General features: G+C 36.3%; 2 protein-coding genes across 7 annotated transcripts; one reads left to right on the top strand and one right to left on the bottom strand.

Moving 5' to 3' along the window:
• On the top strand, positions 1-5,964 carry LOC135687742 (pterin-4-alpha-carbinolamine dehydratase). The gene has a single exon (XM_089110848.1). The coding sequence runs from the start codon at positions 76-78 to the stop codon at positions 397-399; it is 324 nt and encodes a 107-aa protein (XP_088966974.1). The 5' UTR covers positions 1-75; the 3' UTR covers positions 400-5,964.
• On the bottom strand, positions 2,704-24,891 carry LOC135693724 (MAP/microtubule affinity-regulating kinase 3). 6 transcript variants are annotated; one of them, XM_065212280.2, is made up of 20 exons: positions 24,151-24,891; positions 23,535-23,690; positions 21,328-21,381; positions 20,843-20,891; positions 17,729-17,794; positions 17,350-17,420; positions 16,317-16,373; positions 15,598-15,834; positions 15,083-15,140; positions 14,851-14,912; positions 14,177-14,276; positions 13,598-13,704; positions 12,270-12,281; positions 10,882-11,045; positions 10,288-10,486; positions 9,755-9,879; positions 9,097-9,249; positions 8,359-8,565; positions 7,513-7,554; positions 2,704-4,460 (listed from the first exon to the last, which is right to left on the bottom strand). In XM_065212280.2, exons 1-20 carry the CDS (start codon positions 24,268-24,270, stop codon positions 4,100-4,102), a joined length of 2,400 nt encoding a protein of 799 aa, XP_065068352.1. In that variant the 5' UTR covers positions 24,271-24,891; the 3' UTR covers positions 2,704-4,099. The 6 variants fall into 6 exon arrangements, with proteins under 6 accessions (XP_065068352.1, XP_065068360.1, XP_065068369.1 ...); XM_065212288.2 differs by having other exon boundaries at positions 2,704-4,457; XM_065212297.2 differs by having other exon boundaries at positions 10,297-10,486; positions 24,151-24,890.

Raw genomic sequence — 24,891 nt, 5'->3', positions numbered from 1 at the left:
AGATGGTAGTTTCTGTAACGTGGAGAATACTAAGTGTTGGAAAAGTGGAAGTTTCATTGGCATTTCACGCTCAAAATGTCCGAGCCACCAGTTAAGAGATGTAAATTGAGCAAAGATGAGAGAAAGAAACAGATTGAGCCTTTGGCAGAAAGTGGATGGGAAATGGTAGAAGGTAGAGATGCAATGAAGAAACAGTTTTTATTCAAAGATTTTAACGAAGCATTTGGATTCATGAGCAGGATCGCTCTGAAAGCTGAACAAATGAATCATCACCCAGAATGGTTTAATGTTTACAACAAAGTAGACGTCACTTTAAGCACCCACGATTGTGGTGGCCTTTCATCGAATGATGTTGAACTGGCAAACTTTATGAATAAAGTTGAATCTTACTTCAAGTGAAATTGGACATTACTTGTGAGACGAGAACGCTGTTTTGTAGACTTTATAGTAATTAGACTCTTAGATACATGATACTATTGTATACATGTCTAGCAATATTTATAAGGGCTGTCTTTGACCTGTGAGCATGACATATTTTTGTTTTAAACCATTTTAAAAAAATCTGATTACAGAACAAGGTCTGTTTTCTCTTTAATTCCTTCAACTTAAACGATACACTAAAAATCGTCAAGAAGATGTTTCTCAGTATAATTATTGTCATAAACACACACAACGTTTTACTGACACATTCTTTTTATAATCAAAGATATCCTGCCAATTTTTCACTGCCCCCTTCATATGTATCGCTAACATGAAAAGTGGCCCATAAAATCATGGGCTTCAGCCCCCCACAAAACACTTTTGCAAATGCTGCAGCAACCCATGGGACCCAGTAGCAGGGTAAAGTATTTATTAAATAAAGTGTAAGTTGTGTGTTGTAATCGTAATTTGTTAATGGAATTTATTTAAAATAAACAAACCTAACTAAGAATGTTGGAGCTTTGTGTATTTATGAAAAAGTACTCTGAGAAGTAAATGTTCATGACAAATATCAGGCAAATATACGATTTCCATGTATTCAAGTGCTAGTTAAGTAAACAAATGCTTGCAACATTCAATGACTCGAGCTAATTAAGCATTTGACTTGCTCCTTAGGAGCTAATTTGATTATAGGTTGTCATAATTCTTTGATTTATTCAGTTGACATACACATAGCACTAAAAGTACTTAAAAAGAGTCTAATGTAAAGGGCCCCTACGGTTGTAAAGCCGATAGGTTTAGGGTTTTCCCAACTATTCTGTCAACACACTGCAAGCACCGTGGAGCGTTGAGAAAAGTGAGGGGTCTAAAAAAAGTGGGGGGGGCTAAAACCGTATGAAACGAGGCATTACTGGTAGTTTATTACTTAGTATTTGTCATTTTTGAAAAAGTGGGGGGGGGCTTGAGCCCCCCAGCCCCCCTGCTCCGCGGTGCCTGCACTGGGACTAACATAATACAGATCAGAAAGAGCCCATTGTGCTCTGAGGAGTGTCAGACGAAAAAGCTGTTAGGTAATATGTTGTAAAATGTTTGCTTTTTTCAAAGCCATTTCCAAGTTCTGTATCGCCAAAGAATTGTTCACATTTTTGTAAAATAAATAGCTCACAGATAAACTAACAAAGTGATCAAGGAACTTTGTTTTCCAAGAATGACTAACTCTGTTGAGAATTTTTAAATTGAAACTCCTTGAGTGTGCAATTTACTGAGAATGAATGCAGACTGCATGTCAAGTGTAGTGTTGCAATGTACAGTGATGTTCGATGTCAAAACTGTTTCGAGTGTCAACTCGGAAAATTAAAACTGCAAATTATAAAAGTTTCTTAGCTTTTTTCAATTTGGGTAGGATTATTTCTTAACTTTCGAAAAATTGAGCCCACCTTTTCTTATAAAAAACGAGTTTATTTGCCAACAAAGTGAACGAGACAAGCTTCATTTGCTGACAAGTTCGAATATTCACCGAAAAAGCACCCACGCATGGCTAAAACTTCTCGTTTTTGAAATAAAGCGTCCAAAATTGCATTTTATAGTAGCTCAGCATCGGCTTGTTCTAAATTTATTCTTAAAATTTCACAAATTTTGAGGCTCGTGTTCTTATAAACTTTTTCATATAAAAAAAAGTATTAGCAATTTCATATTTTGATATTGTTCTTTTTATGATCAACAAAATAAAATGGGATCTCTTTGAACTGCTGAAGGTTTTTATATGCTTTAAGTAATGACTTGTGCAGAAACTTTCCTTGACAAAAGAAGTTTCACTTCCAAATACTGGGGCATGTCATCTATAGCGCCACAGGGTACCAACTGCTAGACCTGTTTTTGAGCAAATACTCTTGGTCGTGTAAACAAACCCACACAGGGCCTCCGACGAAGGGGGGCCGGGGGGCTTGCCCCCCCCCACGTTTTGCAAAACAATAGTTTTTTTCAAATTATTTTGTTATGTGTGTTAAATTTTCCCTTGGTCCCCCTACTTTTAAACCTTTGTCGGAGCCCATGTCATACTGAATAATTCTGAACAAGACTATACAAAGTGTCTCCTTCAGCTGAAGGGGGAACAAGTAGCCCACGAACAGTGGTTGTGTTTGTATAACTTTAGTAGAGCCTTCTAACAAAGGCACGTGATCAGTCAATGCACAGGTGATGTCACTCTGCAATCGTTTCAAATGATTGTTCGATTCTCGACAATGTACAACTTAAGAGAGTTTCTCAAAAGAAAACAAATGCAACTGTCAACACAACCTGCAAACTTACATTAAAAAAACTTTTGATTGCGGCACTTCTTAAATCTCAAAAAAGTTACACTAAAGAAAGGCAAAAACTTTTTTACCGACATTGATATTTTATCGTTTGTAATAATCGACTTAAAAGCCTCTTAGAATCGCCCAATGCAATTAGGAGAAATTAGGTACAATCCATATATCTTTATTGTCATGACATTGGCAACGAAGAGATTGCGAGAAAGGAATTACATAGACGGAGATGGCTACTGTTTCCACGGTAGAAAGCGGGAACGTTAGAGAAACCACTTATTAATAACAATTTCTTAAACTAGAGCTGCCTTCTTCAAATCAATGACTTTCTTTGCACATGAATCCTGCCCAAATACCCAAAGGAGGAGGGTCTTGAATATTTGGAGTTGATAGATAATTCATTTTTCTTAGCTCCTCAAAGCATAACTAACCAAAAAATATATACAGCATTCAAGAAAATTCACTGGGTGGAGCATTTGAAAAGGAAAGCAAAAACTTATGCACTGAAAATAATATTGTAAAAAACAAATAGTCCAGCGCAAGAAACTTGTACAAATGTTTTGTTTTTTTTAATCGCGTGGATAGAAATGAAGTTATCGTTGGAGTGTGTAGAAAATAAAGACAGGATGGTTTCTTTACTTCTGGTTTGTTTACATGATAGCTACAGAAAATATTTCTAATGAGTAACAGTTAATGACTAATGGAGAGTTAATATTCATAAAATCAAAAATGTCATAAAAACAAATTAACATTCGCGAGGGACTGAGGATCATGCCTAGGACCAATCATAATCTCATAATTTAACCACCCTTAGGAGTTAGTTTAGCCATGTAGTTACACAGAAGATATGACCATCTTCGAACTTGCAGCTTGACTCTGGGTGTATTGCGTAACTCTTAGAAGAGTTATCAACATACAATACAACCGATTTCTGTGACCAAACGAAAGTTAGACCTTCGCAAGATTCAACACTTGAAATCATCGAGGTTACACGCAGACGACGCTGATTTACAGATTAACTTTGTCATATATACGCTAATAAAACTCGTGCCCGGGATAATTCCCCTTTTATTATCCAAAATAAAAGATTTTCACAAAACTAAAAGCTCGTTAATCAACCGCTATCTGCACAACCTGAAAGTAACAATAATACTGATATCCAGATCAGGTAAGGGAGACCGTATTTTTACACAAGTAAAGTACACGCTTTGTCCAGTTACTGATCTGGTCCCATTCCTGGGGGTCTTTTGACTTTATTCAGCTCTCACTGGAAATGAGAAACGTATCAACGAACTAATCATTCTTTGGGGGTGTATTTTGAAGCACTGTTCCTCGGCTTGATCGTCAGTATCATGGTTAAATGTAGTACAGAGTCACAGCTTTAATTCATTTGCAATCTTAGATGCAATGTTTTTGAAGGCTATTGATGAACCGGATATTCGCTTAAACCGAACACCGTTTAAGGATAAGCGTGGTAACTTGCAAACCTCCATTTCCCATTGGACTAAAGAGTCTTCATATGCATCCCCGTGCACGCAGAACAACAAGAATTTCTCTCGCTGCTCGTAATCGCATGCATTTGAGTCTAATACCCGGGTTATTTCATCCATCATATCATTTGCGTCCATACTACTGGTCGTCTTCATGCTCCACGTGAACCGAAGTGACCGTGGCTTTAATTGTGCCCCGGTGCTCGTGCTACTTCCGGACTGCTGATCTTGTTCAAGGGATCTGCTGCAAAGTAAGAATAAATGCAACATTTAAGGTAGGTTCAAATATATAGCCTCACAAAACACGCTTAGAGGCAGTCGACAGAAACTAAAGTTGCTTAAACTGTCAATCAAAATTGACCAATCAACGAGCGTGATACCACTCGCACGCATATTGATTGGTCAATAGTTGATCGACAGATGGTTTCAGTCACTTCAGTATCGACAGCGTTTGCCTTAAACGGAATTTCTGATAGAATTTTCAAACAATTGTTTAATGTTGCACAATATACATTTTGCATGCAAAGTTAAGAGCAACACATGCCGAAATTCAAATTCCAGCTAGCGTCGCAAAATAATTCATAGTTGTACATCAAACACAATCTAAGCTACGACCAAAGACAATCCACCTCCCCTTAAAAATATGAAGGATATTTCTAGTTGGTTTTTTACGTGGGAAGCGTTCATAGTCAATCTCTGACGTAGTCGAAGATGTTTCCAGAGAAGATCTGGGCCTCCCAAATTTTAAACTTCCATGCAGGCCCTGCTGTGGGCAGCTGTTTTAGGGACAACGTTTTTCTTATCATCGAGAACTTGCATGTATTCTAAATTCCATATCGTTTTGTCTTTCGTGAAAAACCTCATATTTTGCAGGTGGCTTTGAAGAATCCTATTGTCGTTAATCGGTCCTATTGTCGTTAGTCGGTCCTATTGTCGTTAACAGGTACATAGTCAGCTAGAGTTTTTGCGTTGCTATTTGTAGCTTAGGCCTGATCGTAGAAGTTCCTCTTCACGGCTGTAATTTTTTTCGTTAGATGAAAATATCTTTGTCAGAAGAAAAATCTCTTAGTGTGTTGTAAAATGTTTGCTTTTTGAAAGTCGTTTTTTCTCTCACGAATAGAGCCGCTTTAAAACTGAGAATTTCTCAATACTAGGTTTGAAACACCAAGAGAATCTACAGTTCAGCCAACTACAATCAGTCTTCCAATCTACAGCACTGTTTATATCTGATCAACTCACTGATCTATCAATGGATGAATAAGGTCTACTTCTAGGCAGCAATGAGCTGGAAAGGGCCAAACACTGAAAGGGGACGTTTGCCGGCACGCCATGAAGCAAAAACAAAAAAAGCCGTTCGCGCGCAAAAATTAAAATTTTGGATGCTGTTGGCAGACAGTAAAACCCAAACCGAAATCTGCCAAAAATATTGCGAATTTTTCCCGGTCACGGTTAATTTCAAAAGAACTTCGGTTGTAATTGGCAAAACCTATATTGGACGCAAATTTGCAAAATGGATGGATGACGTTAAAATTAGGTACTAGGATTGTGAATGACATTTTTAACCACAAAACCACTTATACTTTAAAGAAAAAATACTAAAGCCATATTCTAGAAACGAGGATTAAAAGGAAAACTAATATAGCGCTAAAATTTGTAACATACTCTAAAAATTTACAAAGAAATGAAGTGCAAAGAAATGGCTATTGTTCACGGCAGGGCTGGACACGCATTTGGTTCCACATGTTGATTATAAAAACAACGGTTATTCAACCACAAATTCCAGACATTCTTTGAATAGCTGTGGGGCCAGAATTCCACCACGCAAGTATTCTTAGAATTAACGCCGGTTGCTTTTGTACACTACTGAAGCATTGTCTATTGACAAAACATTGTCCATTGACAAAGCAGTATAGTATTATTGAGTTGGATTACAAGTGCGTTTCTTTGTACTTGGAATGGCAAGACCCCTGAAGGGAAGAGGAACACAAGCTGCGTGCTGGCTCTGTTCACAAACAATGGCCTGTGTAAAGTAAATGTGCACGTGCAGGAAAACGAAACACATTGCAACTTCTTCGATGCACAAAAGACACCCGATGCTTCACACCCACAATTAAACCACAAATATCTAGGACTTGCTTTGACCCTGTGAACAGGAGATCTCCTGAGCGCCGCTAAACAATACCTTAATTGAAAACCCATTAGGTCGAGTGACGTTACTTTACATTGTTACATTTTATTCGACACAAAAAATATCTGTTTATTACGCATAGAGTGTGAAGGCCTTTTGTAATTCCTGTTGACAGGAACGTGAAACTGAAATTTTTAGAGGTGAGGTAAAATAGCTTTTTGACTATCATTTCGGCCATATAATACTTTCCTATGGCACCCGTTTGCGAAAACTAGCATTTTGTCATGCATATGACAGCTATAATCAAGTATCAGACATTTTTTGTGCCACTTGGAGTAGAAGTTGCAAGTGCATTCCTACTCTTCGCGTAGTTATTAGATGCGGCTAAAAGTAAGCGAATGCTAGCGTCCTTAGCGTCCTTAGCGCCCTCATGCGTCCTTAGCGCCTTCATGCGTCCTTAGCGCCCTCATGCGTCCTTAGCGCCCTCATGCGTCAATGCGATCAGGGCTGTTGGATGATGTGTTACTCTTTCACCCTCAGGGCTTTCGCCGACTCCAGTCTGAAATGGAAAAAAATTCGCTTTGTTAGAGGCGAGAAACAGTTAACAGAAAAAGACGACGAATAGAAATTGTGGAGAATTGCTGCGACAGGGCAGTTGGAAAATAGAGACATTATATTTTGAATAGACCAGAGGCAAAAAAATTGTACTAGCTCAAATTTTTGTGGCTCATAATCTGCCTAGTCAAATAACGTGTTGTTCACGCACAGAAAAACTTACAAAATTTATGATAAGATAGGCAAAGCGAAGGAATTGCCCAACAGATAGCCCTGCTGAATACTGAAATAAAGTGGTATTTTTCTAAGCATTGAGTATTACGCTTTGCATTATCAGCCCTAGAGTACTAGACATAAGTATTATCAGCTTAACATTCCAATACATTCTTACTTATAATTGTTTTTATCCAGCGAAACCCATACAGCTTTCACTGGCAATGTGAGGATACATAGTCCTCTCAAAACATGAACTGGAAGCGCAACTCACCTTCGAACACAGACCTGCCGGTAAAGCCATTTCTTTGCTCTCCGCGATGCAAAAAGTGCAGGCAAGCAAACAAGCTGTTAAAAACGCAGCTTTGCATGCCGAAAAATCTGCATAAAAAGCACTTACCGGCGCTTTCTATGTTTGCCAAATAAATTTTCTCGTGACATTCTGCGAAACAACAGTATTATGTAAGCTCTTGAATGAGCCTGTTTGTCAAAATTCCTCACGAGAAATACTTTAACTTTCGAAAAATTATTTCAGCTTTACAAAGCGAGCTGTCGGACGTGTAACAACACAAAAAGTTACCCATTTGCCCGAAGATTCAACTGGAAGTCTGTCTTTTTGACAGAACTGCTCAACGACTTTGTTATTGGGCATATTTAAAATTTACTACCACGAATTTCAAACTCCGAATCGCACTTTATGAAACGAAAAAACCGTGATTGCCGCTTCCCAAAATTTTTTTAAAGGAAAGCTCCTCAAATAAAAAACCGGAGCATTGGGATAACCTTTAAAAATCTGGGACTAGAAAGTTAATGAACGAAAGGGTCCAAGATAAAGGTATTCAAAAATTTTTAAGAATGTGTAAACATTGATAATTCTTTTAAATTTTTCAATTAACTAAAGATGTTATTCCACTAGTAAAAGTGGAGAAAAGTAATCCTGGGATTATAACAGAGTGAATATAACAGAGAACAGAACATAGAACTTAGTTTGATCTGATAATTGAGAAATCTTTTAGTTGAAGAAGAGAAACATATCATTATTTCTTCTGCCTGGAATTATTTGAATTTTAAGAAATCAAATCAAGAATTTAAAAAACTGTGAATCTTACAAAACGTCTTGGCGCATATAAAATCCGATACGATGACGGTGGCGTCATAAAAAGCCTTACAGTCTACATCCCATCGTGTACAGTCTCAATTTCATTGCAGAAATCGACTTGACTAAATTCAATAAAAATGGCCCTACCTTTTACTAAACCTTGATGTCAGCTTGCTTATGAAAGAAGTTCTTCCAGACGCAACTGGGCTACCGGCTTCCCTGCTCCTTTCTTCGGCCATCTTCTTCCGTTCTCTGGTTTGCCCGCTATGGAACGTACTTCGGGCAGTTGTGCCTCTGTTCAGTTTTGGTACTTGAGTTGTCTGGGCTGACGTCACATGCTTTAACGGAGCAGTGCTAGAAAAACAGAATGCAAGATTAGCAAAAAAACTGCAAAACAAAAAAATGGCGCTATTCAGAGAGGTATACAGTGGGCAATTCTTGTCAATCATTTTCTTTATCTGTATTTAAATAGATGCGTATTAATGATATTCTGGAATCATTTGATACTGTAGATTCTCTTGCCTCTCTACCATCAATACAACAATATCTATAATATTAGGTTCTGCGTTACTGTATTAATAATTGAAAAAACTAAGCTGTAAGGTTAAGAAATACGGTCTTGTTTTTGCTCAACTTCTTTTGAACCAGGAAACTTAAAAACTGCCATCACTCTAGCTTTTAATATCTGATGGTCACTTTCCGCTTCTCCTTTGTTTTTGTTACAATTTGAATCGTAATGAATATCTGGTGTGGCCGATAGAAGTTAGAAGCCGATAACGTCAAATAAATTAAAACATCTAGCTTTCAAAAATCATTTTTCTAGTGTGGGTAAAATCAAAAAGTAGATTTAAAAAATTTTATTGTGAATAGTTTGAATTCTCTCACCCTGGCCTACTTTCATCATCGGCAGTAGTCGTTTTATCACGATCGGAGCTCCTTGTAAGAGCGGCGGGTGGCAATGACATCCTTGTGGGAGATAAACGGTTCGGTTGCTGAGGTATCCTACTACGGGCTCTGGCCCCTGTGTCTATTTCTTGGCTAAGGTGATAAAAATATATGTGACTTCTAGAATTCGTTTGCAATGTTTATTCATCAAGGAATATAGTAGCATTGGTAACAGAGAGGATTAAAACTTAAAAGTGTTAAAATAGAAATGTTAAAATGACATGTTAAATTTTTTGCCTACGCCTATATTCAATCCAAGGTGGCATGACTATCATCTTAAGAGAATAAACACTAGATTGAATTGTGAAAATAGTAAAATACCAGACATGCCAAGACCAGACAAATGTTCAAATACAATTGCAAACCCAATTCTGAGAAGAAGATGAGAACAACTGATTCGTTAGACCTTAAAGAATCATTGCTAACGATGAGCCTTCATGCGCGTGGCAAATTGTCCAGGCGATGATCCAAACAATGGCAGTAAACTTCTACGGATTAACCAAAATTGATTTAAGACTGTCTGAAAATGCATTATGGGATGCTTGCATAGCGCAAAGGCTCATTGCTAGCAATGAGTCTTCAACAATCTTTCGCGTACCTTGACTTCTCTTCTCCATTTGCTTGAACTGAGTTCGCAGTGGCTGAACTTTGCTGAGCTCTGTTGCCATATGTTGCGCTACTGTATGTGTTTCTACGGGCAGCACTTGACGGTGCACTATGTTGCTGTAAATGCGAAAATGTAACAAAATTACAAACTCGGCAATAACAAAAGCAAGTTAAAGGCAAAAATCGGCAACATGAGATAACACCAAGTAACTACCAAAGGCCGCTACCACCCATGGGATTGATGTGGGCTGCAGCAATGGGCCTAAGATTTAGGGCTGTTGAAGTACGTTTACAACGTGCTATATTTTATGCAAATTCAATTTGCTTTCCTTCCAAACAAGAAGCTATAAATTAGTCCTTATAATTTGCTTTTCATTTAAACAAAGAGCTGTAAATTAGTCCTTATAATTTGCTTTTCATTCAAACAAAGAGCTGTAAATTAGTCCTTAGAATTGACGAAAAATATGTCTGCTGATGCCTTAGCTTAAATAAGGGCTTGGCTCCCGGTTGGGTTAAAACTCTTACCCTGCCTACCATCTTGTTGGATTTGCCTGCAACTACATCCGGGATCTGCGATCGATTGGGATTCTTTCCCGTCACTGAAGCTGTTCCACTATCTGTTGTTCTAGTCGATGAAGAAGTATGTTCACGGCTATTTACAGAGCGATCGGCACCATTGCTTGTTGCTGGCGACATATTAACCGCCTCGTACGGTTGTTGAACTCTAAAATCAGAACAGGCAAGGTAGTCTCAGTCCCTCAAGTTAGCTCCTTTGAAAACCAAGAACTTCTAAATTTGCTTAAAACCCAAAATTAGATTGGATAAAACTGTAATCCATTATAAAAATTAAGAAATGATATCTTAACAAAGTGACCAAAAAAAATTCACTTGAATTGTTAAATGGACAATCTCTAATTCTACTGTAGTTGATAGCTTGGCAGATAAATAAATTTCAGATTTATAACCTTCGGCCTTACAAAGCAAAAAACATCTACGAACCAGTATACGTGTAAACAGACAACATAATGTGTACTTTAAGCCTAAATCAACAGTTAGTGAAGAGGAAGCCTGCCTATCCCCTTTACAGCTACTGACAAAAAGAAGCAAACCCTAACATACCTTGATGGTCGTTGCGTCTGTGATGGGACTCTGTTTTCTCTGTTGCCCCTTCCACTGACCCGTGCCGATCTGGCTGTCTGTGGGGCAGCACTACTTGTGTCGGTGTTACCGCTCGTTCTACTGATGTACGACGAGTCTAATGATATGTTATCATGACTCGAAAGCTACGATAAAGCCAGGTGAAAGCATTTTTCATGAACATGTAATGCTGCAATAACTAATGAGATGCTGTTAAAACAGACCTATGTTATCATAACTGGGCAACTTCAGAGGTTTGTATATGTTCCTACTTAGAATCAAAATGTAGTTTTAATGAAACTGAGAAGCTACGCCTATTGTGCAGTGTCTTGGTCCGTCTCTTGATGTGACCACGCCTGGTGATTCAAACTCCTGGAATTGCAGATGGGACTACCCTCACTCTGGGTGAAGGTATGGGACTAGCCAGGGTCTCGAGCCCCAGACCCTTAGATCTGTTGTCCGCCATCCTTACCACTGAGCCATTTTCGCACCTTCAGAGATGGAAGTGTTATTATGGAAACATATTTGACGTATGGCGGTATCTTTTCTTAATTTGGTGCAATAAAATATGACTAAAGACTGCCCATATACAACCCCTTACAAAGACTTAAAACTTACATTAGCTAAAAAATACATCAATATATACATTATGATAATCATAACTATGTCTAAATGTTTAGCTTGAATACAGGCAAAAAGATAACGTTAGAAAAACTTTGAACTCGTCCTAAACAATTGGAACATTGAATTGGTGTATTTAAATTTATGATCGACAATCTTAAGAAAAATTTGACAAAGTATTGTTTCATAATTATTAACAAATCAGCTAGAATAACAGCTCATTGAAATTTCATGTTTGCTTGCATGCTTGCTTCACAGGCGAATGGCGACAGATTTTTTCTCAAAAAGGCATTCCAAGAACGATATAGTTCTAATTGCTAGCATGACAACGAATTTTTCACTCAAAGTTTTTTCTTAGTCTATTACTCCTTTGAAAACATTTTCCTTAAAAACTCCAGATGCTACAGACATGTATGTGTACGATGTTAAAGAAACCTCATGAGTGATAAATCTTCCTTAAAAATTAACCACATCTAGTATATCATAAGTATGGATTGTAAGCAATCGTGATAACTGTTGAATAAAAAATCAAACATACTTTTAGATCCGTCTTTAAACGTTTAGGTTACAGGGGTGTTATGTATGTTCTCTGGCAGCCCTTAGATTTATCGTAGCAAATGAATATTAAAAAGTGGCCTTGGCATAAAGAAATGGTTGTATAGATCTTACAGCTTTCAAGGATTTTTAATGCCCAGAACGCATTTAGATTAAAAAGCTATCTTTGCAGTCGATCATGTTTGAATACAAACCTTGGCAGCGATCTAAAACAAGAAAAACAAACAATCCATTCAACGGGCAATGACCTGATTGCGGAGTTTAGGGAAAAACAAATGAACTGGGAAAGGGCATTGAAGAAAAATAAATGAGGAAAACATCTGGGAGTCCTAACGAAAAATTTGAACCAAATTAGGTTCATTGGATGCGTGTCCCTGATCACTTATACTTGTTTATACATGATTGACTGCAAATGATAGCCCAAAGTTACCATTTTGTCTTGCAACCAAGTACGTAAGGAACACTTTGGCTTTCAACCAACAGTTGCATGAGCAACGCTGGGTCCAATTACGGTCAACAGCGATAAATCCAAAAATAAGTTATTATCGTAAATAACTTCTTATCAAAAATAAGTTTGGATTTATAATCCGAAAATAATTAAAGTCATTTTCCAGGGACCTGGCAAAATTTGATTTTCAAAATATCAAACGCCAAAAGTGTCGAGGTTAGCCTCGTCAAAATAAGATTAATTCCGAGGATGATTTTTGTGACCTGGTTTGTTTTACAAAGCATTCTAAACAAGTATGGGAAAAGTGCATTAATAATAGAACAGTCCAAAAAATATTCTGAAACCGTTGCTTAACAACAAGGGCAAGTTTTTAAAACAAGCTAATTAATTGTTGATGACATATCTATGAACTAATTCTTACATATTTTGATTTTTCATTCAAGGCTACAGCGAAAACGCAAACATTAGGTTTGATTGCTATCATTGACTATTCGATTTAAAGGCAATCTGTCGCGACGTTGATTGATTATAAGAACAAAGGGATTTTTTATTGTTTCCAGTCCCCCTTTAATTTATCGCATTGTAAAAAATATAGCGGAGCGCTGGAATTGTGTTTAGGCTATTGTTCCAGCTATTGTTCTCGTTAGCCAATCCACAACGAGACAGATTGCCTTTAAGTTCAGAGAACAAAACTTTTTCATGACGGTACACAAAAGTTTGATCATAGCGAGAAAAAGAATTGCAATACACAATGTGATCAAAGCAAGCCAAAGTAGGCAAAATGAAGAGAACAAATAGACATTTCAGGATAGCAGTAGTCTTACAAAGCTATAGCAAGCGTGTTGTTTGTCATGATGGTAACGATCTGAGGAAACTGGCTTAGCTAGCAAGCACTCTAGCAATCTCTTTCATTCAACCTACATTTGGTTCTCGAGCTTTATACTTCATATGTAGAATGTGATCAAGCAGAAAAAAATTGAAGCTCTTAGAGAAAGTGTTCTTCTCGCAAGTCTATAAAACTTTAGAATATTGTGTTTTGCTACAAATTTGCTTGTAATAAGAATAAATACTTACTCTCTTTTCGTCTAGCAGAATATATGTTGCCATTACTTCGTCGTACTTGTTATTCGTCAGTGATTCCTTGATTTCATCGGCAGAGAATCCCATTCTTATCATCAATTCTGTGAAAGCCGACAAAGATTCAAGATTTTTATCAAAATTAACTATCAAATAAGCTGTCAATCCATAAAATTTCATATCAGTTTACCATATATGTAGTTATCAAGCATACATACATTTTTCAACGTTTGTTTTATAGATATAAAATGTATAATTTCTAACAAACTGTTTCGAAACATCAAAACAACAACTGGAAGGTGTCTCAGCTCTTAACAACCCTTGTTGAAGTCTCCTTACGACTTTCCCAAACAACAATATTACAAAGTGCTCTACCAACATTTTGTAGCCACATTTGAAAAAAACCAAGCTGTCTTATGAAAAATCTTGATATTTTATTCTCTTGGCGTAACAAACATTACCTTACTCTAAAGTTTAGACAGAAATACTTTATATTGGTTCGAGGTATATGAGCAAAATATCAGAGTATCGAAATACCTTTCTTAGTTTGATGATAAATTCAAGAGATTGACTTACCGAGTCGTTTTTTGTCATTAAAGTCTGGCTTTGGTTCTAAGTACGGTTTTAACTCTTCATTTTCATAGCCAATATTCATCCATTTATCTTGCATAATCATCTACAAAAGGTATGAAAATACTAGAAAATAACGGTAGAAAAATAATTGAAAAATATTCCTCAATTCATGCCAGAAACTATTCTATTCACCTTTTCTTTATCTCTACTGCTCGATGTCAGAAGTCAAATATATATCATAGTACGAAGTGCAACTAAATGATTGACCTGAGCGCTTTAATAAAAAATAAACCAAACCTGCTCCAACCATGATCCTGAAATTGAGCACTTGTTTTAAGTTTATCCTGAATTGCCAACAAAAAAAGCCAGGTATTTAAGAGTTCTTTATCGTCTCTCTCGAAACTTTAGATGAGAACCAAAATCAAATGCAGTAGTGTCATGAAACATCTAAGTTTGAGAACTAGGAGTCAATGATGAAATTGGTCTTCTTGTAGTCGGTTTAAAAGGCCATTATCTCGATTTTGGCAAAGGACCAAGTGCCTTGGTCATGTAACTGATTAAAAAGGTTTTATTTTCACGACGCTCATGTGCCGAACACAGCTTGTTCATAACAAGGTTAACGAGCAATGATAAATGCTCAGATAAGAATTCTTGAATATAAAGAAAGTTTTTCATACCTCTAAAGATGCTCTTTTTTCTGGATTCAACACTAGAAATTTCTTTAACAGATTTTCACAGTCTGTTTAGGAAAATGAGATTTCGATAAGACAAAGACACGTAAACTGATTGTCACACATCATTCATCTTGCACACTTAATAATCAATACAAAATGCTTATGACAATATATCACGAGGGCTTTTGCGGTTAAGTTACAAGTTGCAAAATACTACACAGAATATTTTCCTTACCAGTTGACATGTAGAAAGGAATTCGGTATTTGCCCCTAAGAACCCTTTCTCTGAGTTCCTGAAACAGATGGAGTAGTGAAAATCAGGCAATAGAAGACATAAGTAAGATGATCAAATAACCAAGTTACGCGAAAAATATAGTAGTAGGTAAAAAAAAGTAGCGGTAAGTAGTACCGTTCACACAAATTTCTACGGATAAATTTGTTTCTACATTTTCCAACGAAAAATTGGATTGTTTCTTCTTTGTAAGAATGGAATCCAAAAAAACTATTAATTCAGATATTAATTAATTTATATTTATTAATTCTTTATTAATTTATATTTATTAATTCATATCTATTTATAAAGAGCTGGATATTAATTTCAGCTCTTTAAAATCCCACCGAATATCGCTTTGGGAGCTCATCATAAAAATTGTCAAAAACTCTTTTTCATGAGACCAATCTAAGCACAGCACTCGCGAGACAAATAAAATTTCACTAAAAAAACTAATGATAAGTTCTTTTGAATCTCACCTTCAGGTTTTGGCCATCAAAAGGCAATGAACCGCTAACTAACGTATAAAGAATAACACCTAAACTCCAAACATCTACTTCAGGTCCATCATATTTCTTTCCTTGAAATAGTTCAGGAGCTGCATACGGTGGACTGCCGCAAAATGTATCAAGCTTATTGCCAGGTGAAAACTCATTACTAAAGCCGAAATCTGCAATTTTAATATTCATATCTGCATCTAGAAGTAGATTCTCCGCCTACAAAAAGAAAAAGCCAAGTTGTCAGAGATCCGACGGCCCTTGCACAGACAAAAACCATACAAAATCTAGCAACAGATAAAAATAATCCTCAAGATCCACAACTACGTAAAAAAATTATCCGAAACACATTTCACAGACAACCACAAAGGATTAAATCTCACCACGACAACACAGAGTTGCTGTTGGCTTTTGATACTCATGGAAGCAGTAAAAGCGTCAATCATCGAAACAAATAGATATATTGGCGAATTAAGAATCCGGCGAATGAAGAATCCGGAAAATGGCATTACTTAACAAGCGAAAGGCAGTAAGGACAAAGCTGGAAAATGTTAGTTTGTTTTATTCCTGCAAAACCTAATGAAACCAGTTCTCTGATATGAAGTATGTGCCACGCAAATTTACCAGAGGAAAAATTACCAAAGTGCAAATTTACTTAAGTGCAAATTTACCACAGTATAGGAAGGATTAGAATGACTTACTTTTAAGTCCCTGTGTATAACATGCTTTTGATGGCAATACTGAACAGCTGAAACAATCTATAATAAAAAAACAAGCCATTTACGAGGGAAATAGCTAATGCAGACAAGCTGTTGTCGATTTGCATGTGACGTCATAAACAGCAGCTTACAATAGAAATACGCCTAGCAAATACAGATGGTCGGTTAAAATTTGACCGTGCTACATCGTAAATACAGGATTAAAGGGCTTAACTGGGGATCTCAAGTATTAACTCAGTTTTGCTGATGAAAATGCTGCCATCATTTAGAGTCTGGCAACTGTTATGATGTAAATGAGATAGAGCAACGCATGAGTTCAGAACAAAACAGAACGATAGATGATCTTCTAGACTCCAACGGCTTCTTCAACACGAAACTCCATAAGAACATCTAAGAAGACGACTTGAGCTAGGGCTTTTGCACACATGTTACTATATTTCTAAGTTTCTACGGCAACTTTCATAAGACAACTTCCCCGCACCCGGACCTAGCATTACAGTAAAACAATTATCATTGATGTCAAACAGTAAAATTGCATTCTTTAAATCTACCGGTTTCATCGCATTAAAATCACGCCTAATGGGCCAAATACATTATCATAATCAACAAAGATTTTTGAGCGCTTTCAATCGAACTAAATGATAGGCAATTTTTATCAAAGAGCTAAAAAAGGAGATATGTGACTATTCAAAAGAATCTATAAGAAATTTATGTTGCTAACACCTGCGAGGAAATTTATGTTGCTAACAGCTGGAAAACTAACAAATCCAACTCGCAGTGTTAAAAGAAAAAACGAGGATTTTTGTCCAAATATGATTTTATTGTGTATGCAAGTTGGTTGCCTATCAAAAAAATGAGCCAATAGTCTAGCAAAGGAATGAGCTAAAGAAATGACTTGACACCACATCATCAATGTGCATAATAACTGGGTATCAACACGAAAATTCGTGTAATTTTTAAAAATGTCATCTTGACAAACAAAGATCTAAACCATCCTTCATGGGAAGCTTCCTACCTGTCTAAATTTTGCTCTAGCCTCCTTCTCCTTCATTCTGCCATGAGCAACGAGATAGTCAAAAACTTCACCTAGAAATGAAATAATCTTTAAAAAGATCTGTTAGGCGTTTAGAAACATTTCTCAAAATTAAATGATCATTTTGAAAACGTCGAGTGGCAGAACGCAATAACAGAAGCATCATTTGTGAACTACATACAGCCAGTATCTGTTTGCTGAGAAGCCGTATGAATTAGAGCTTTCTACGTTAAACTTTGCAGCTGGAACGAAAAAATCTCAACCCTTTCTCTCATGGATTGTAGATCTGGCAATGAAATAATGTGCTGAAATAAACCGGAACATTTTGGGGGCAATACAAACACTTTTGATGTTTCCATACCTCCACTTGCATATTCCATTACAAGGTATAGTGTTTTCTCAGTTTCGATGACTTCATAAAGTTTAACTGCAAGAAAAGGAGCATCGAGCTAATCATATTGCATTTCGTAGAATCGCAATATTACATTAACGAAGCATTCAAAAAACACACAATACACTATGCCACATAATACCCAATATGGCCTCTACTTCCTTAAGTAAGGCCTCAGAAAGGCCCCTCGCTGGTTCCCATCGTACGAAATAGAACTACCGAAATTATGATTAGGTTTGCGTGGCAATAATGTGGCCAACTGAACGTGCTTTTTCATAATGTCGTAGCAACCATTGCCAAGGAATTATTTACTTTTCTGAATCATCGAGGATATAAATTAAATGTTTACTTTTAGGTCGCATTAGGTCTGAAAGACACACTTGAGTTGCTCAACTTTAAACGCATTTGCATCCGTGGCCAGGGAAAATATTTTGGAATTGCATCGTAAACATAGAACTTCCATCAATGTTCAACACATGCATCGTTTCGGTGTAACCTCCAATCGGAAGGATAAGAAAACAAAGGCTACCTTTAAGCTTCATGAAAAAAAACTTAAATATTGATTATTGTTTTGCCTGGACCCAATGGGTCTTGTGTAAATACCATTTTGGTAGGTACATATTACTAAACAAAACCCTTTCAACAAAAGAAAGAAAAAAGCAAATCGATTTCCATATTGTTGCTGCATAATGTATCCAACGGATCCTTTTTTTAAACAATCAAAACCAAGAGGCCTGCAATCGGCAGGAAAGACTCCAAGTTAATGACACACAATCGTATAGAAACTCGTCACAATCTAATATCAATCGGGCTTAAACTTTTACAAAAACTAGAAGGAGCAAGGGCCTAGGAAAAATTCACATTGAATAGTCACCCACAATGCAAGGCCAACTTTCTACTTACCCCTTGGGAGAGAAACAAAGGACGCAACAGACTTTTATAGCAAGGAAATGATCCTACGATTACAATTCTTTTGGCGGTAAATACGGCATAACAATCGCGCAAAGCGGATTATCAATGTTCTCTTTGTAACAATAAATGGATATCGACAAGAGCGTTACATGCCTGAATTTTGATTAGCAATTAATCAACTGACCTCGAAGAATTACGGCGAATATCTCCACCAGAATTGGCCAAAAAGTCGACGGGAGATTGAATCATGTTCTAGTAATTATGCTACGTTTGATAACGTCCATACTTGTTAGTCTTCAAGACTATTTAGAAACCTCGTGGTCGGTGCGAAAAAAGCAGAACATTACGTGGGCCCGTTAGCTTTGTGGGAAATCAGCAGAACAAGGCGATGTCTGCTCCGCTACCTCTTTCTCGTTAGGTTTTCTTACGAAGCATAAAGCCCCATCTTGTCGCTGGGTGCAAAAAACCACCATACATTGATAAAATAAGAATAGGGTTCAGGTTACACTGGCGCTTTTGATCTCAACTGTAGCATGACAAAAGCCCTTCCCTCTTCAATATGTAAATTCTTTACTATGACAGAAACAGGGGTAGCAAATTAACAAGACTAATGATAACGGGAAAATCATAGGACAACATTCTAACAGCACGATGTCATCTCACTGCTTGAGAAGTTCTGACAATTATTTCCACAAACTTTTGAAATATTGGAGCAATCACCGACACTTTATAGTTTGGCTTTCTATTCAAGCAAAAAATGAGCTGAGAGCACAAAAGGTTTGCAGAGAGTAGCCTACTTCTGTTAGTTTGGCTGGGATAATTTCAAGTTGCTTTGTCTGCCAAATTATATATTATACGTCACTAACCACGATGAAATATGACACACTTCTACAAGTGAAAACAGAAATGATGTCCCACTCAAAAATACTAAATCTGAGTAACATTTTGTAAAAGAATAAGCCCTTTAGACTGGTGGGACATTTACCACAAGGCGAATCTTCTGGCATGAATCTGCACCTATTTTAAGAAGAGCCAGACTATTACAGGGGTTTGCCAGGTTGATGTTACGAAAAGATCATCTTGTGAAAAAGGCCTCCAATTTAATGGCAATGGAAATCCGCCATTGGTGAAAACAGCACAGATAAAAATGGTTGAAACTGATTACAAACAGGTATACAGAGAAAAACTTAAGAGGCTAGATTTCCCTACTCTGTGCTGCATTCCACATAAAGCAAACATCATGAACCATGTACATAATCTCTAGATTAAAATATCAGAGACTGACTTTACATCTCATATAAAAAAAGTTAAAAATTCCCAAAATTGAAATTCCTTTTACTCAATGAATTGCTTTCATCACCAATCTAACTCGGGTGTACAGAATTTGAACATGCTTTTTGGTTCAAACAATGAAAAAAATAATACCAATCTTTTTTAAACATTGATATTTAAGTTCATCTTTGTAAGACAGAAGATTCTTATCAAAATATTACTTAACTTCCCAGCAGACCGGCTATGTGACTAAAAACAGTCTATTTTTAACTATATATATACATTGATTTATATTTGGTAATGTTCATGCTTCTTTTGATAAACCCATTAATAGGTAGCTGACTATACTGTGCATTACCAAAATTATCTTCAACATTTGACACTTAAAAGACAGGTCATTTAAAGTAACCTTAGCAAAACAAACAGGCAGTTTTAATTAAAATAATGGGACATATGCTTTGATAAAGTCCATTATGTTTAGCCAAAGCAATGATAAACACAAACTGAGATCAAAGGGTAAATTTATGTGGCCATCATTTTCGTGTTTTGTACTATAGTAGAATATGAATTCAGCTGCTGAGGTGCATTGCTTATTTGAGTGATTACTAAAAGAGACTCACTCCTAATGTACCTAGCAAGCAAAAACTTGATGAAAAATTAACTTTGTCTGAAAACACACATCTAACTTCTCCAAGCTGCTAAACAGCTGTCTATCCATCTTCTGCCTCAAACAGGTAGATGAAAGGAGCTGCTGGTTTTCATTTTGTGCACAAAATCTCGGCTTCTGGATTCAGATGAGGTTGATCAAACAATATTAAAGACTCTTAAAGACTGTTAGATGAATACTGTTTTTCTTAATAACATAAAATGTTCTAAAGTAACAGTAGTTATAAGACTTACCAATATTTGGATGATCGAGAAACTTCATGATACTGACTTCGCGAAAAAGCTAGAATACATGATGCAGCTGCATAAATACTAAAATCTTATCCAAAAAAATCAGCAGATTATTGAAATAAAACACACACATATATATATATATGAAGATTCATCAAAATCTTTAAACAGTTATGTGAAGAAACCTGCTTCAATAGTACTGCAAACTTATCTAACAGGGGAATTAATAGCCCAGGTGTGTGAGTCATTATCCTAGGAGTATCTTTGCCTTGATTTGAGGTTTTTGCAGGCTTTTTCTCTTTCTAGTCTCCTTAGATAGCCATGATCTTCACTTTAGTATTTTGATGTATCTGTACAGAATAAAATTTTGATCCAAGGACCACACAATATAAATGATCTTCATAAATCTTTATTCATTAACATGAACTGACAACAATTCTCAATAAAAAATCAAATAAAAATTTCCTTTATAAATTTTTTTAACATACCTTCTGTAAACTGGTTGGGTTTAGCTGTGTTTTGTCAATAATCTTAATTGCAACCTAAAAGACAAAAAAATTTGAACACTATTTTTCCATGTTTTAGACTTGTACAAAAATGAGCCTTTTTTTATTGAAATCTATATATACTAAAGATAACTGACAACAAAAAAACAATACTATTCTAAAAATAAAAGTATATATGATATTTAAATATCCACAAACAAAATCTTTTAATGCTATTGCCTACAACCAATAAGGGTTTCTTGGACATTTTATTAGTGTAGGTATGAAGAAAGTGTGACCAGAAAAAATTTTAATCTCAGAATGTTATCACAAAGAGAAAAACGCATTTTAAACTTCCTTTCTTCTCAGGGCAACTCAGAGATCACCAAATCTGTAAGACTGCTACTTCCAAAGACAATTTTAAAATCATTACATTTTGTTTAATTATAAAAAGTGACCTGTGCAGGGTCCCTAATAACAGTGCCTGTCAGGGCCTTAATGTCCCCACACTTTTTTTCAGTACTAAAGGAGATTTTTTGCAAAATGTTTTGTTTTGAATCTTTTATTTGCTCTTGCCCCCTTTGGCCACTTTCCAACTTGTTGTGTTGGAGCCTATGATGCAGGTGTTTTTATTTAATCTTGAATGCAAATTTGTGTTGATTGTTGCATCATGCTTATATAAATGTAGATATAAAGAGGTATATATAAGATATTCTGGAGGTACTGTAAGCAAAGGTCTTAAAGTTAATACACAATGCAAGAAATATTTTATTTTCAATCTTCACATTCTAAGTATATGTTGTAACTGTATCAATCATATACATCACTTTGCTTTTGCATGTTAATTAAAGTCTCAAAAACAATTTTTCCCTGCATAATCGTATAAATCAGTTCAGAAAGCTTGTCGTATATGGTCATTGGAGCTTGTCAAAGCTTTAAAAGTTTGAAATTTCATCAAGAGCAATTGGAAGTCAATAGGAGTTAGGGAATTTAAAAAAAACTGATCTACAAAGAATCTTTCTTTGTTTGCTTTTGGACAAAAAATGATTTGAAACAACTGACGAATTTAGAACTAGCTTTCTGAGATAATATTCATTGATTTGTCTACTTGACTTCTTGCAAAATGTTTTGCACTTTCCCAAATTTGAAGAAAACTAAGCAACCTTTCTGTCAGGAATTGGAACTTAATCTTTTCCTAAATTTTGAGAATAATGTGTCTAAGCAATCTGTAGTTACAATGGTTCTTGATAAAAAGTTAATTAAAAATGACCAAGATAGAAAAAATTATATATTTTGCAACAAGAATGAATCTTTTCTTCAAAAATCCTCACAATACAGAAAGCCAAAAGTCTTCTTGAAGAGGTTATTTTACTAATATAGCCTGAAATACCCATACAAAAATGCTGGGGGATCTTCAAACATACAAATTCGATGGAGGCATCACAAAAGACCAAACTTGGTCTGCAGAAAACAAAACTCCCCACCATAAAAAGGTCTCTTTTCTGGTTTAGTAGGAGAAAGTTTTGTTTAAATAAAATCCGCTGGCCAAGCCTATGTATTCAAGGCACTTGAACATATTGTGTAGGGAAATATAAGATAAAACCAATTATGAAGATATTATGAAGAAAAAAACTCCGAAATGCAAAGGTCACAATGAACAGAGAAATGCAAGCACTAGAGAGCTAAATAAATAGCTTGAAAACCAGCCAATGTAGATTGGTTAGCACTTTTAATTCTATACATGGTCCTTTCTAAATGAATCCAAACCAGTACAAATTTCTTGAAATATCTACTGACACTCTTTGAAAAAATGTCAAAGGTTAACCAAAAGTAAGAATCTTAGAAACAAAATTTTTGAGTTTTTAGCCATCACTTCTTAGTTATAATTACCAAAAAAAATTTTTACTGCTTTCTTCAGATCTGGACAGATAATTCTTATTCCTGATAACATTAAAAATATCAAACTTTCTCGATTTTAGCTTTATACTGAGACTGTGGTTCTGACAGTCTTAGTTCTTGGATGTATTCTAGTTGGAGTAACCAATCAAAACTATTGTGAGATGGTGGGTTGGCATATGATAAAGGTTATCTCAATTGTATGCATTCGAATGAATTCTGCACATCTCTGCGGTTTCAGAAAACTTAAAAATTGGTCGAAATTACAAGCTCGCGATACTTTTAATGAAACAAATAAAACCAAAGCAACAAACCTCGCGACCAGTGGGTGAATGTTTAGCAAGTTTAACTTTCGCAAAGTTTCCTTTCCCAATGGTTTTAATCAATTTGTACTTTCCGATGTAAACATCGTCCCCGCCGGTTGCTTGACGGTTTCTGCTGGAACGTGTTGATGAATGACCGTCATCACTCTATGAATAGAAAGAAAAACAATCATTAGCCCGTGCAAACGACAGCGGCTACCAAGCCCATGATTCTGACGAAAATATGCCAAATCGTAGTCCTTTCTTAACCTCAGGCTTGCTGTCAATGTTGTTGTTGATTATTGTGGCTATGTGCTTCCAGCTTTCAATGGCGCCCAATCTGACAGATGAAATACTATGCAAAGCTTTTTCCCTAAACTAAATCTATGACGACCAAAAGTTGATACTAAGAAACAAAACTCGAAGAATAAGAAAGATATACGATTTTGCAACATTTCACATTTCCATCAATGCATCTAAAGTAGCAGATTTTAAATGCGTGCGTCAGGAGGCCAAAACATTGTACCGATTGATATTTGAAGGAGGAAGATGGCAGGTTTTAATTCAAGGAAAATATGAAACATGACAAGATAAAGAAATTCCCAAACTGAATTTTTTTGCTTAATACCCTATTTCCTCTGCTACTGGAGCTGGTGGTTCTGCCTGATCTCGAGTGCCCATGGTGCGAATGTCCATGTCTCCCATCTGCGTTTTCTACAACAGTCGACAAAGCCGTCCTTCCAGACATTTTTTATACAACTCAGCAGCCTGAATCAAATCTAATTCACCACTGTTCTCGTCTTCATCATTTGGAGCTTACCACAATAGTAAATAAGCGGGTCGTAAACACAGCCCTCGGATACAAGCCAATTGAAAGGGCGATGCTTTCACAGTTACTTCTTTCAAAACGCCTTGACTAAAAATACATTTCTCGTCGAGCTGAACCAGGTTTGAAGCTTCCAGAGTCTGCCAAGACCGCTTCAACAAAATTTCATATCAATTGGCAACCTTGATGGTGTTGTATCTAGTCAGGGCTACAGTAAAATTGACTTGAAACACCGCCTTCCTGTTGCAGTGGCGGAATTCCAATATGGAGGCAGTGTCACGTATTGAATTTTCCTTCTGCTACTTCAGCGAAAGAGTCACATGTCGTAGAGTTCGTGCACCTTATTTCGATTTGAAGACATTCAAGAAGCGCTACAAAAACTCTCCTGAATACATGTACAACTAGCTGTGTCAATCAAACTCGATAAACGTGAAGGCAAATCGACTCAAAGCAAGCCTTCCTTCTCGAATTCCAAAATGGAGACGAAGTCGCTAGCAAATCCCGACCTAGAAGCAAACAACATGTACTAGTGCCCAGACTCTA

The sequence above is a fragment of the Rhopilema esculentum genome, chromosome 10, assembly GCF_057945365.1.
Source record: "Rhopilema esculentum isolate cy_ngs chromosome 10, ASM5794536v1, whole genome shotgun sequence".
Taxonomy (NCBI): Eukaryota; Metazoa; Cnidaria; class Scyphozoa; order Rhizostomeae; family Rhizostomatidae; genus Rhopilema; species Rhopilema esculentum.
The sequence above is the reverse complement of the archived record's forward strand: the minus strand, read 5'-3'. Positions and strand labels throughout refer to the sequence as shown.